Source organism: Amphiura filiformis, unplaced genomic scaffold (assembly GCF_039555335.1).
Source record: "Amphiura filiformis unplaced genomic scaffold, Afil_fr2py scaffold_33, whole genome shotgun sequence".
Lineage (NCBI taxonomy): Eukaryota > Metazoa > Echinodermata > Ophiuroidea > Amphilepidida > Amphiuridae > Amphiura > Amphiura filiformis.
The window spans coordinates 711,579-727,060 of record NW_027305497.1 but is presented as its reverse complement, the minus strand read 5'-3'; the positions used below and the strand labels follow the sequence as shown (position 1 = coordinate 727,060).

At 36.7% G+C, this 15,482-nt stretch overlaps 1 protein-coding gene across 1 annotated transcript in view; it reads right to left on the bottom strand.

The window, feature by feature from the left end:
• The window catches only part of LOC140143948 (Y+L amino acid transporter 2-like), a 110,832-nt gene that overhangs the window by 27,105 nt on the left and 68,245 nt on the right, over positions 1-15,482 (bottom strand). The window contains exons 6-7 of the mRNA XM_072165784.1: positions 9,808-9,911; positions 7,905-8,001 (exon numbers count right to left, since the gene is read on the bottom strand). Of these exons, the coding sequence (XP_072021885.1) occupies positions 7,905-8,001; positions 9,808-9,911 (201 nt within the window). The remainder of the gene's footprint in view (positions 1-7,904; positions 8,002-9,807; positions 9,912-15,482) is intronic.

The window sequence follows — 15,482 nt, the reverse complement described above, 5'->3', positions numbered from 1 at the left end:
AGACCTCATCATGGGGGGATGATGGTATGGTCTACATGTATCATCCCTTTTCAAAATATCAAGAGGGGGTTATGTCCGACCCCCCCCAAATTTGCTAGTAAAGAACACGGGTAAAGACCTTATTTGCGTGCGTTTTCCAGAGGTCAAAATGGCCCAGTCTGGGACAAACTCTTGTTATCTCCATTCAACAGCTTGTCATCAAAATTCCTATAAGACTTGCGTGTTTACTTCTCTGAGATCATAACAGAATAATATGAGGCTACAGAGGAAATGACAGGTTCTTCAATACAATGTCAACATCAAGAAATTATTTAGTTTGAAAGTTCTCTGTGATATAAGACATGCACATGCACGTGTTTATGAATAGCAAAAGTACAAGGCTAATTAGAAGATAAATTACAACATGGTTCTTCGTTAAAATGTCAAAATTATAAAGGAAATTTTACAACATGTCAACATGGTAATAATTCATCTTTGTTGAAAGTTCACTGTGATATAATACACACGTAGTCCTGCCCCTCCCCCCTAAAAAGTGACGGCAGGGTTCGCCACTGTTAACATCCGCCGATACAACTAGTACCCTTTGATGGTGCCCCGTCGATAGAAGGAATTTCCTACAAGAAACCACATTGATTTGCGTGCTTTCGTATTCTCTAAACCTGGTAAAAGCGGTAAAATGGCAGCATTAGCTAGCTGTGCTAATGAGTAGATTTGTTTGCACGCAGCTACCAGGTCCTAGCATGTTTTTTAGAGTAACGAAATGACCAAATATGGGATTGAGTTGGTCAGAAACCCATAAACAGACCTCATCATGGGGGGGTGATGGTATGGTCTACATGTATCATCCCTTTTCAAAATATCAAGAGGGGGTTATGTCCGACCCCCCCATTTGCTAGTAAAGAACACGGGGTAAAGACCTTATTTGCGTGCATTATCCAGAGGTCAAAATGGCCCAGTCTGGGACAAACTCTTGTTATCTCCATTCAACAGCTTGTCATCAAAATTCCTATAAGACTTGCGTGTTTACTTCTGAGATCATAACAGAATAATATGAGGCTACAGAGGAAATGACAGGTTCTTCAATACAATATCAACATCAAGAAATTATTTAGTTTGAAAGTTCTCTGTGATATAAGACATGCACGTGTTTATGAATAGCAAAAGTACAAGGCTAATTAGAAGATAAATTACAACATGGTTCTTCGTTAAAATGTCAAAATTATAAAGGAAATTTTACAACATCTCTTCAGTTTAGCTCAGATTTTATTGTCCTAGTTCTAATTTTTGAAAAGTTAGCTGGTAACATGCCTCTTTTCTTTTAAGGGGGTAGTATCAACCATTGTATATACGAGTGTTAATCTTGAAATACATTGATTTCACAGTACCTGATCGTTTAGACAAACGATAAAATCAAAGTGAAAAGGTGCAATAACTTAAAACATTGTTTTATTCCAATAAATGGCATAAAGTGTTTTTAAACAAACAAACGAACGAATCAAACAAACAAACAACCGAATCATTCATCTTTCTTTCCGTCAAAAGAAAGATGAATGATTCGTTTGTTTTTTAGTAAACTCATTATGAAACTTGTAGTTTGTTTTAAAATCATCAAAGAAAGATGAATGTTCTGTTTCTAAGTTCAACTCAAAATTTAATAAAAATATAGTGTTATATAGTTTGTTTTAAATCAACGAAGAAAGCGGACCTTAATTTTTGAGGGGCTCGATTGCACCAGAGAGCTCCTAACAACATTTCAGGAGTACGCGTTCTAATAATACAGATATTAAAAGATTAACAGAGCTCCTGCAATTCTCAAAAATGAAGGTCTGTGAAAGATAAATGTACAAAAGGTAAACTGTTTCATATTTGTTGCAACTCATCAAAGATAGATGAACGATTTCATATTTTCTTATGCTCTTCAAACTCATCAAAGAAAGATTTGTTTAAAATACGATATTTATGAAATTGTTTTTAGCTTTACCTTTACTAAATTATTTTTTCTGGTCCAAAGAAAAACAGGGTTTGATTCTATATATGAAGAGCTTTGTTTCAAAACCCTTACATCCACTTGCCCATTTTGAGAACACATCAAAAATCATCAAAAAATCACTGATATATGGGGTTTGCAACAAAAGCAGTTTTTGGCGGGATGCTTGGGTAGGATGAGCATCCGCTAAAAACTGCTTTTGTTGAAAAACACCTTATATCAGTGATTATTTTGATGATTTTTGATGTGTTCTCAAAATTGGGCAAGTGGATGTAAGGGGTTTTGAAACAAAGCTCTTCATATACTTATTTATTTTATTTTATTTTATTTTGGTTAAAAGTCATCTCAGATAGATGATTGTTTTGTGAAATGTTTGATTCCCGGGGTTTGATTTTGTTTTATCACTGTGTTTTGTTTTGATTCAGAGGATGATTTAAGCACTTCCCAACATTCCACTGTGTTACTTGCGGTTAGCATAGCTGTGTGAGCGAACATGACACCACTACTACTCGCCCACTGCATATAGACGTACTGCACGTGCATGGTTTAATTTGAATTTGTTCAGTTATATTTACATAAAAACGCTGTGAAGATGCTGGTCGATTTCACATTTTATGTTATCTACAGAAGGTGTGAATTATCCTTTAAACACACATCACTTTTGTTCTGAAATCGACCAAGTAATAATGACACGCGCACAATTCTAAAACAACATCTTTTGCACACTGAGAGTTCAATGGGATTTGAAAAGTAAAGTGACAGTTGAAACTCTAGTGATAACACTTTCGCAGTGTATGATGGGGTTTCCTTAACTCATCCTCTGGTTTTGATTTATCAAATATAGTTTGATTTTGTTTGTATTTTGTTTGAAAATGGTTTGGTTTTGGATAGTTCACTTCTGATGAAAGAAAATTGTTTATCAAATCCACAACAACAAAAAAACCCGTCTTGATCTGAGCACGCATCACGTGTCAATCTATAAAAGCCAAAGTAGACCATCAACATGATAAAAACATTGCAAGGGGCTTTGTGGTTGCCGACATAACACACGCATTCATGCACTTGTTGTCATTGCAACCATGGCAACTAAATACGATATTCCGTCAAGTAGGGTAAGCGTTGTTTGGGGGTCATTGGGTACAAACAAAATGAGAAAGGGATCATTGGGTACTATAACATTTTGAATACTAGTATTAAGGGTCATTGCACGTAGGCCTATAACTTTTCAAAAAAGGGTCATTGGGTAGAAAATTTTGAAAAAAATGCAGCAAAATTCTATTTCTGGTTTCAAATTTCCAATACAAATTTGCTCAAATAAGATAATTTGAAAGTTTCCGCATTATTTTGTGGCGGCATTTTGAATTTTGTGGCGGCATTTTGATGATGCATTTCTAAAAGTGGTTCAAGTAAAGTGTTTGGATGCGAGCCGTTAGACCAATAGGCCTATAAAATAAGCGCCGTGTCAGACAAAAAGTCTTTGAACATGGCAAAAGTTCAAGTCAGCAAAAACATCTAAATCCAGCGATGCTGAGGTCTTCATCAGTAGGCCTACTCGGGCGGAGTCGGGCCCCAGTACTATAAAAGCATAGACTAAAAAATGTTTTCTAATCAGAAACGAGTCTCCAGTATTTCTAATTTTACTATTGGTCTAACGGCTCGCATCCAAACACTTTACTTGGGTCATTGGGTAGCGCGACCAAAAAGAGAAGTCATTGGGTAGCCGCCCTAAAAAAAAAAAGGGGAGGGGTCATCGGGTATGACTTTTCAAAAGGGGGTCATTGGGTATAGTCAACAACCCATTTGTAAAATTGTAAAAATGTTTCAAAGAATATTTCAAGTGGCCAGGCTTCATTTTTTTAAAAATATAACATTTAAAAGAAAGCTAGATAATCATAATACCCCTCCAGAGGGAGGGCTAGGGTCTCTTCCTGGTTGAAGGTATACGGAATACATGTGCCACGGGTTTGGGGTACCTTTACAGCGATGTTGGTATATCGATGGCTGGGTTTTCAGCGAAGACCAATGCGCCAAATGGGCGCATTTTGGCACAGTAATAGTACAGATCAAGTCAGCATCCGAAAGTCTGCGTGGCACATCCCGTACACCATGTTTAAGACCCCTCCTCCCGGTATTTGTTTATTTACTTGTTCGAGTTTTTCTTACGTGGATTAAAACAACAACAATTAACAAACACCCCCATGGGACAGGCCATTTACGTTTGAGTATTTGTTTATTTACTTGTTCGAAGTTTTTCTTACGTGGATTAAAACAACAACAATTAACAAACACCCCCCATGGGGCAGGCCATTTACGTTTGAGGTCTAATGACCTGCCCCTTTTTTCTTTGCCAAAAGAAGGAGGAAGCAGGCCGTTATACTATGCACAGTCTTCGTCTTTTGAGGTGTAGCCTCGCCCATTGGGGGGAGGATTGGAGGGGGTGAAACAAAAACAATTTTCACGTTTTGACTTTGAGGTCTTATGAAATCGAGTAGGCCTATGCAAAAAAAAAAAAAAAAAAAAAAAAATCTAACTTTTGAGGTCTAGGCCTATATAATTAAATGTTATGTCCAATTTCTTTTATTTTTAATCCCTGCTTATTAATTCCCCATCATAATTACCCCCCCCCCCCCCCCCCACACACACCCAAGGTCTTAGCCTGCGATACGCCCATCGGTCTCCTCCGCAGCCAGTATGGTTTATTGGTTACACTCCCTCCACGTGGGGGAGCGGAACCAAACTGGCTGCTTTGGAGACTTACTAGTACTTCCCAAGACGGGTAATTAAAAAAGTGGACGGATACAAAACCGGGATACAAAAATTTTAAAGCCGTCTAAAAGAGAGCAGTTTCACAACCAAAGAAAAAAAGGCTTTCACAAATGATGCAACAAATTGTTGTGTCTCTGCTTCTCAAAAATCTCCTTGTCAACCAACCCCAAACATCGTTATCAATGCAGTCCTGTTTTGTTTTGTTTTTGGGTTTTTTCATGACGTTGATGAAATAGACCCTGGGATTCCTGTGAAAATTATTTTTACCAGGGGTCGGCCCAGGGGTCTGCGATTCACGTGTGTGCTGCCATGACTGTATATGTAACTACATATCACGCCCAAATTATTAGCGTCATTCGTGCATTGGGCGGGATGAAGGGCACAGAAACGGCAACATTAGACATTCCAGAGTGTGGCACAAAAACACCCAAAAATCCGCCCCTTCCACGAAGGCTTTTTTGCAGTATGCGTTATGTTTACGCCCAGTTTGGGCGCATGCAGCAAAATCTTACGTGAATGTTTTGAAGGCCTATGTCTTTATAGCAACTTGAAGTTGGAAGTTCCCACGGAAGTTGTGACCTATTTTTAACACCACCGATGCGATTGCGTTTTGCTCCTGTAAATGATGAAGCAGCGACAAAAGCATGCACAGTCAAATATAGGCTAGTATAGTATTACTCGTTCCTCTGTTCAATATAAAATAAAAATGCATTTTGGAATAAATAAATAAAATTTGCGTAAACCTATATCGTAAAAGGTAACATGATGATCTCATAATCGCAGTTTATCTGGCCCAAGATTTCGTTTCAACATCAATTCAAGAGCTAGATAGATAGAGCATGGAAAATCACGGGGGTGTGTGGGAGGGGGGGGGTCACTAACGACCGCAATGGCTACATCTCAGTTGTTCGCGGGAAATCCGATCAGGCCTTGATATATGGGGGAAAAATGGACGGATAACTTTGATATCCTGGCTAAGAGTCGACCCTACGGCCACCCCCGATTACCCTTCAACTGACCCAACATCGAGACTATCGGAACTGGATGTAGCCTATACAAACCACTTTGGTTTACTAGTCTCATCTATGTAATGATCACGTGCAGGTAAGAGGCTCCATCTAGTGATCCAACCAATTACATCAGCTTACATCTCTTGATTCTCGGATGACGTATGCCCTAATGTTGATTATTGCCGCGACCACGTGGGAAATAGGCACACCCCACCCATCTATTGTCTTTCGACTTATCTTCCATCCAGGGTCAGATGCATAAATCATAAACAAACACAAAAACCGTCATCGTCATTTCGTTTCTACAAATCCTCGTGTCACATAAATCCCCCCTCCATTCTCGGTAATTTCTCGCCCCAAAAAGGCGGGACTACATGTCTTAAAAAGGCTCCTTATTTGCTTTCTACATTGGCACTGGTTATCATAGTTTGAAAGGAACTTTCATGCGGGTTTACATGGCCTTACCGCTTTGATTATTGCGTGTATGGGGATCTCCCCTTCCTATCAGTCCGAACTGACGGTGTCCATGCATGCGTACTGCCCGTGTTATTTTAAATACTTTTTTATGTTACGAAAAAATATTAAATTTCGCAGAATCATGTTCATAATATGGTTAAATTGACTGTTTTAAACTATCATTTAAAACTAAAAAGAGTGAAATCTGAAAATAATGTGTATGACTTTTCGGTCCGTGTTTTGCACAGCATTGAGATCCCAATGCTCTGTGAGCGCTCCCGGAAGCGCTGCACCCTACACTCAGCGCTGGCTATACTCAGATATAGATAACATGAATTTCTCCAAGGTAGCGAGTGAACATGATTGAAATTAAATATCATAATTCAATACCCTGCGTGAAAAACTGAACATTTATACATGCATATGAATCGGCACTAAAAAGTACCGCGGCGTATGCCTTTTTGATGAATGGAAGATTTGGTTGGTGCATTTCAATGGACGGTGACGGCGATGATAAACATATAAGCGGGTAAATCATGTTATCGAAAACTCAACAACTTTTTAAGTGTTTATTGACATAGCAAATTAGCACTTCACACTTGGTAATTTCGTCAGCAGCTACATTATCACTAAAGCGTGTTCTACCGTGAGATCGCGTGTTCTACCGTGAGATTGCGGGAGATCGCGGTAGCTTTGGGCCAGATGCCAAACATCCGAGAATTCTCGGGACAGACGTTTGAGACCACTTATTGTCAACACGCGTGTTATAATAAGGATTTTCAACACGCAAATAACACGGCAAAAAAAGCGTGGCACGCGGTCACTTACACGTGTCAGGTACTGTAGGTAAATGTCATAGTGCTAAAACTTAAACAAGGCTCTATTTCACATCTCTGTTTTTTTTTGTCTAAACAAGGACTACTTACTTGCACTTGGGTATTCCTGTTCTTTAAATATTAATTTTTAATATTTTTAATATCTAATATTTGTAATTTTTAATTAATTTTATGTAATTTTTATTAATTAATTCAATTTAATATAATTTTCATAATTTAATATAATAAAAATAAATATTATTATTATTCAATAATTTTTAGGTTTTTAATTATTTTTAATTTTTACTTTTATTATTACCGGTAATATATTTTTAATATTTCAATAAATTTTAATATTTCTTAAAATATTATAATATTTTAAAGATAAGAAATATCACTCAAGATGGGGTGGGTGGGGGATCCCTTGTCTTGTTTAGGGTGGGCGTCCATTAGGCCACTAACAGTCAATTTTGAGTTTCCCGTCACATAATTTCTGAAAACAAGTGGGGTAACTTTTTCATTATTCATTATTCATTATTTTTCTGCCTTTCATTATATGTAAAATGTGTAGTTATTTGCTGCTCACTCACTTGAAGATGGATGTTTAGCCCAAATGAGATTCAAAAGTATATTAAAAAGAGTCTGCAAGGTTGACAGCAAAATGTATGTTTTGATTTTTCCACAAAAAATAAAGGGGTATTCATAATTTTTTTTGCAAATATAACCAGTTTTTATCGGTATTTTTTGGAAAATCACAATAATGAATTCAAGTGAGGGTCAGAAAATGAAGTGAGGGCGGGCGACGGGAAACTCAAAATCGACTTTCCTTGGCCTTAGGGTGGGCGTCCATTATCTGAGATGAGTACTTACTGTGAATATCAATGATGGTACAGGTGTCCGCCTATTTACACTGATCATGGCAATAGCTTCTGGGAGATGGCCTTCTCGTGCTCCTACAAAGTAGATGCTGAGGTGTGATGAGAGAAAAGGATTAAAACAAACAAATTAATCAATAATTGATCATGAAAATTTTACATGATTGAGGCTATAAATTTTTGACATGTACAGCTTTCGAAAACTGAATGCACTTTATTCTCATTTCTGTAAAATAAGTTTATCCACCACAATGATCTGCATGGGGTAATACATGTAGTTGTTGGATGAAATGGAGATGTATAGGAAATACCATGCGTTCTCAAAAAATATCAGCGCGTAAATGACAAGAGTGGCCTGTGAGATTCTAAAGTTGCACCCAAGTACTTTCACCTAACCATCATCAGTCGTTGTTGAAGAGCTCATCACTTTCAAAGTTTCAGGTCACTGTGTTCAAATGCCTCTCCCAGAGTGTTCCTGATGAGAACCTGTCTGATTGTGTCTTCCCTGCGCATGCTGGACTGCGTTCTGCCACTGATACCACCCTCCTGACTGAGCACAATACAATCAAAACCCTTATGTCAGTAGACTGCCAATTGGAGTAGACTGCCAATTGGTATCAGGGAATCATAATCGGTGGGTGCTTTCAAGATGGTTCAAAAGTCACACTTGTAGTCTCATATTATGTAGCCTTTCATTCACAGTTAGTTTTGGTTTTCCTCATGTTGTTCTTTTGCTTTATTTTTTTATTGTCTTTGGGTGCTTCGTTCTACATGTAGCAGTGCTAGAGCAATATTATGTTGTATGTATGTTGTCCTGGGTCACATTCTGAGATCCACTCACATTGCAAGATGATGTCATATGACTTGATGTTATCAGTGTAGATGACATCATGATGTCATATGACTAGATGATGTCATCAGTGCAGTACCAAACTGATGATGTTATATCGCAATTAAATATCATCTCACGTTGTGAATGGATATCCACATTTGGATCAGATTTTCAACAACGATGACGCACGCTATCATGTGAAAATACTCTGGGTGGATTTAAACAACATAAACAATGCATCCGATCATAAGTACATCGTAACTTAAAACTCATCGTAATTTACTAAATGTGTGTTTCTAAAAATGGATTTATATTTTTAGCAGTGATGAGTTTTGCAAGTATAGGATTATCCTAAGGTAAAGTTTCATAAGTAAAGAATACTCGGGATGACCCTTAAGACGGATTGCTTACAATATGATATGGTTGAACAATTTGGAGAATTCAATCACTGCATGGTGAGCAAAACACATTTTGATAATGTAAAAGTCTAATTACCTTTCCATTTGCAATTTACAACTATCATGATTATGAATGATGAACCCGTATTTTAAAATAATTTGATGGGCATAGCTACTATTTTTATAGGCCCAAGTTGGGTCGGTCGGTCTGGAAAAGTTTTTTTCCTTTTATTTTTTCCCCAAATACCAAAAGTATAAATGTAAAGTACTTGTTTGTATGTAAAACACTCACTGACCACAGAATTTCCACAAAAGACAAATTCAAGGTAAACCCTACTTTAGTTGTCATTTACATGTCTGGTAGACTTTATATACTGCATTTTTAAGTTCAATAATGTTTTTCATGTGTAGATGCTGAGGATGATAATGCCGTACGAAATATCGGAAGCCTCAGCTAGGTACATTGTACGACTTGACAGGGGGAAACATGCAGGAAATGGTATTTAACAACATTTCTTTTATATCTTCAGTTTTCAGATGAAAAGTTCATGTCATTTTTGGGAAAATTATAAAAAATAAAAAATTCTACTGTTGGGACTGCCAAGATGGTCTTTTTTTTGTCTAATTATATAGGAAACTTCCTCTTAAAATATTAACACACTGCTTACCGAGACCCTGTTAACAGCAGCCCATTCACACCACCAAATGTTGATAATGCTACAGAGACTGGCATAATCCAAGCCATTGGTCCTAACAGCTTCTGACCAAAGGTCTGTAAAAGAGATGGGAAGAAAAAAGAACAACTTACATAACTTAATGGTTTGTTTGTCATACTGTATGTGAAAAAGAGATATAAATTCTGTTATTTTATAACAGATTTTTTTTTCAATTGTTATTTTATAACTATATGATATAACCAAATGAAATTTTTTTCATTTTGTTATTTTATAACCATATAACCAAATGAAATTTTTTTCATTTGTTATTTTATAACCATATGATATAACCAAATGATTTTTTTTTCCATTTGTTATTTTATAACCATTGGAATTGTATCCAATCCTTCAAATCAGTCTTTACTGGCTTATAAGACTATAGTTTGTTTCATCTGGCTGCATCATCAACAGGATTTAGGTAAAATCATGTCAGAGCAATGCTCACAGGCTGAAGTCCCTGTTTCTCCTTCCTTGGGTGTGTGTGTGGCCCAGACTCCCCTGAGTCAACATCTTGAGGGGGGAGGTGCTTGTTGGCTACACCCAGGCACATATTTATTTGGGGGGGCTAATTTTTAAAAAGTGGTCTGGGGAGGTGGATTTGAAAAAGTGGATTTTTTTTTTTAATTTTGACCTTTTATGAACAAAAAACCTGTATTATTTTTTTGCATTCGCTACGCTCGCAAATGGGGTTATCTTCGAGGTCAAAAAGGGGACTTTTTTGCCATTTGGTGATTAGGTGGGGCCTCCACCACCTCGCCCCCCCAGCCCCCCGGTTATGGGCCTGGCTACTCCTGCACAACAAGTCTGTTTTACCATCCCAGTCACATATATGCCGGTACCCATTTATAGACTTAGGATTTAGTTGGGTGGAGAGAGCCAATAAAAGGTTTTAGGGCCTTGTCTAAGTCAGGGCTCAATTTAGAAGGGTTTTACATGCACAAATGCAAGTAACTTTAGCTCTGTGCATGTAGCATTTTGCCTGCGCATGCAAAATTTTGTGTTGATTTAGCCCATCTAGAGGAAAAAATCAAGAGTTGGTTTTTTAGTGGATAATTTGACAATTAGGTGAAGTACATTCCTCCACACATGGTAGTGTGGCAGAGAGGAAATCTTTGTCAGATTTAAGCTTCCTCTGGTTTTCCTTATAAAAGATCTGCTTATCTATCCCAATGTCTAATGTGTCTGTGACATACCATTGATAGTGCCACGATTATTTAGTTACGTTAGTTTACAGTGGTATAACAATTTGAATATATAAATCAACAGCGGATTACCATTCCTATTTTGGATTGGTTGTGCAGCTGGGACTCCGAAAAAGAACAATGAAAATTATAACAAATTTGATGAAAAAAAGACCCAAAATTACACCGACTCCTTTGGACCAGCCAAAATTTACTTGCCCCCCCCCTTTTACCCTGCCTACTCTTTTTGCCCACCTGAGGTGGGGGCAGAAAATTATTACACAAAGCTCCTAATTGAAATGAAAGCAGCAATATTTTACATTCGCACAATATACAGTACTACGGGTACCAGTAAGTTCTACTCATTTTCTATACTGCTATTATTATGAATTCTCCATTATATTTTTAGATTCCATAAACATTTACTACCACTGTTTTCAGCATTGATTTCATCCTGTAGTATTTTTAACCTTGACTCTCTACCACCAGCTATTCATATCACTATACTTGGATCAGTACCAAATTGGCAGGCTTTATTTTTATCAATGTACTTTGAAGTGAGTCTTGCAATATTTGCAGCAAAAATTGAAAATGATGTATCCATGTCCTATAGTTTGTTCGGCTTATAATTGGCAAAAAAAAAAAAAAGAAGACTCATATGATAGTCATAACATTGTGTATTGCTATAAAATGGCGTGCACACAACATACGCCTGCTAGTTGCGTGTTGCATAAAGGCCCTTGCAACTCAATGCAGAGTTTAGCGTCCCCGTTATGTGTGTTTGTGATATTATATTGGGACTGGCGATACCCAAATGAACAAAAGCGCATAGAGGCCTAAGCTTTGGTAAAAGGCCGCTTATAATGACAAACCTTGAAAATAATGAATAATGCCTCATTATGAGCTGAAAAAAAGGAGACGTTTATTTGAGTAAACTCAGCATTGAGTTTCAAGGGCCTAAATGCGTGACTACTGTATGCTTATATATGAATATGCAAGTGTAAATCAGGACTTTATTGACACATGCAGTAATCAACTAAATGATTTTCGCCAATAATCCGAACATGCTTTAGTGTCTGTTTGCAATGTTATACCCACAAACAAAGTGTAGTAACAAAATCCTAATAATTCCCGCCTTTTTGGCATAAGGCACTGCTTGAACTTGATATGATATTCATAATGATTAGAAAATCTCTTGATGAATACACCAGGCATAACAGAGGATGGGGAAGATTTACTATTCATCAAAAGTTCAAAGGTTACATGTGCTCAATTCTATTACACAGAATGTGTCATGCATGTACACCCCTACATTGTACAACTATAAATGGATTCATAAGATTTTTGAGAACCTGAATTTAAAACCTAAAATTGCCTTATCATATAATGCAAGTGCCGCGAGCAGGAAATTTTGCATATTTGAACGTTTTCCTAATGTTTTCCTACACCATTTTATAGAACAGTGTCCAAAATATCTGTGCCAAAAATTGCTTTCCCCACAAAGATGCCCTTTTTTTGTAAGACAAGTCCTGAAACTAAGTTTTTGTTTCCAAAAATAAAATGTTTGAGCAACATTATGAGATTATTATAAATAATAATTGAATAGATGAAGAACACCGACAATTCTGCGAATGTGTTTTGAAAAATTACTCCTGATAAGTCAAATTTGTGTCCCCAGTCATGACAATGGGAGGGGGGGGGGAGGCTTAATGGCATGTCAAAAAAGGGTAACACATAATTACTGCACAACCAGTAACACCTAATAGGTGGGATGTCCATAGTTGTGTACCATTTCCTAATTACATGTACACAGTAATAACTTGTCACAAGAGAATACATCTATCTAGCTAATAATATCTGGTCACCTGGTTTTATAAGCATCTACATCATACAATAGCTGCTATGTGTTAAATATCTATTCATGTTTCACAAAACTCAGCGAGTTGTTACAGTTTCTGGTGTTGTTCAGGGGTGCTCAATTAAAATTTCAGAAGTGCCAAATTAATGACATTATGGAATCTTCCAGAGCTGAAGTGCCACTGAGCAAATAGAGCGGCGTGTTACGGCGTGGGGTCCAGGGGGCAGCGCCCCCAAAAGCTCCTGGGTTTTTAGGCTTTTAAATGGGTTAAAGATGTCCCACCTGGGTATAAAATGATCTAGCCCTGCATGTATTCTATAAGTCATAGTGAGATCGCCTTCTGGACAAACTAATTATGGCAAATCTTTTTTTTTTTTTAACAATTTTTAAATTTTTTTATGAACTTTTTCATGTGCCACTAGAACTTATGCCATGTGCCACACACGCCACCATTTGAGGAACCCTGCAGAAAGCCCCATTGAAATTGAACGTTTTAGTTCCAATTTTCAAAGATATGAAGTATTTCCAAAACAATAAAACAAAAGAAATCATTATGTTTGTTTGGCTATATTTTATTTTATCTGAATATTTCCAACTTCAGACTGATTTTGCTTGATCACATTGCATATTGAATCATTTCATAAACAGAGGATACTATACCCCTTATGGTAAAAATAACCAAAACATTCTCCAAAACTGGTTTTGTACACAGGGCTCCATTGATAGTTACCATTGATGATCTATTGTCCCCTAAAAATTGAGTGTTTTCTATGATTCAAAATAATTTATTTATTTTTATTATGCATATCATAAGGCAGCTTTGTGTTAATACAATTAACAGTGATGCACGAAGAATGCCAATATGAGTTAATTTAATTCTGTATGCTTGGCAAAACAAAACACTGAAATTTAATTAGAGTTTACTAATTGGACAAATACGATAGAGTTTTATAATTCTGTTACTGGACAAGCTGAAAAACCAATCATGCAAATATTAAAATGGTTAGGGAGCAAAGAAAATCAAAGCCATGTGGCTTTAAATAGAAACAACAACTTAAAACACTTTATCCAAAAATCCTGGCGAGAGAATTTAGGTATTAAGCTTATTTACCATCCCTGAAAGTTTGGTAATTCATAGCTCCTTCCTAAGTTGGCAAATAAAATCAAAAACTGTCAAAATTTAGGGAATTTTCAAAAAATAAAGAATAACATAAGAATTGTTACAATTCTTATAAGACTCTTAAAATAGGTGGGGAAAATCTTTTTCTTTGTTATGATTAAAAATTTAAATGAATAGACCTGATTGATTTGGCACAGGAGCTATTTTCCTGCAAGGGTGTTGTATCCGAGGCAGCTACCTTAAAATAAGAGCCAAATCTGGATTGGGAGTCCAGTGCTCTGAGCTAATTCCTATGATGGATGGGAATCCCATTTACTACGGTAATATCTTAAGCGCGTGAAATGTATACAGGGCCATTGTTCCTTGCTGCTTTGTTGCCGGGACCGGGCCACACCCACATGATGCAACCCAGGAAGCAACAATAGACGTGATCAGTAAAGATACGACTTTCACATGATATCTACATAATTTGTTAGAAAACAGATGATATAGAGAATACTACAAACAGATGATCGTATGTAAACAGTGAAGTGATTTATATTGCTTTATAACTTTTTTTTATCATCATAATGAATTGCTAGATCGAGCTTTAAAATAAAAAAAAAATACTTAAAAAAAAAAAAGCACAGCCATACGTAGGCCACAATTTAGCAAGCACATTTAGATTAAAGTAATTTTAATGTTAATCTTTGGGGTGAGCTTGTCATTACAATTTATCCATATTCCAATTTGTTTTTTAATAGTCTGAATGGATTATAATTTTCATATATTCTGCAGGCACCAGTCAGGGCACACTAAAGAAAAGTGCAAGCCACTTTACATACAAAAAAAGTACATGTGCCCCATTCCCAGAAATATGACAAAGTATTCTATTAATGAGTCAAATGTGATACAGGGTATGTATGTTCAGTGTACAAATTAAGAAAAAAAATCAGGTTATCCGGCGGATGACCAGGTCATGAAATCTGGTCATCCGCCAGAGTTTTTGGTATTCCGTATATATTCGCCAAAATTGGGATTTAATAAAATATCATAACTACTATAGTACTCAAAATAAAATAAAAGACACAAATCAATACAAAATCCAGTGTCATAAGATTCTAAAATCTAAGTTTTTGGCTGATGTCAAAGCCTCATCATCATCACAGGTGCCGCTATTGCACCCACAAAGCCACAGTACTAGTTTGGACTGAAAGAAGGCCACACAGTGCACACTCTAGCCCTAAATTAAGTATCTGGGGATGTGTTGGTTTGAAACTTCAAAGCTTTGAGGAGTACGAAGACTAGACAGAACTGGAAAGCAATGTGATTTTTCGTAAGCTTAATAAAATATCGGGACTAAATCATTTTTATACTGCATTAAGTTGAAAAAAGTGTGGGTGTCCGACGGATAACCTGGAGTGAATTTCTGGTTAGGCTATTGAAACTTGATGTTGAGTTTAGCGTCCCATTTTTTCAGCTCATAATG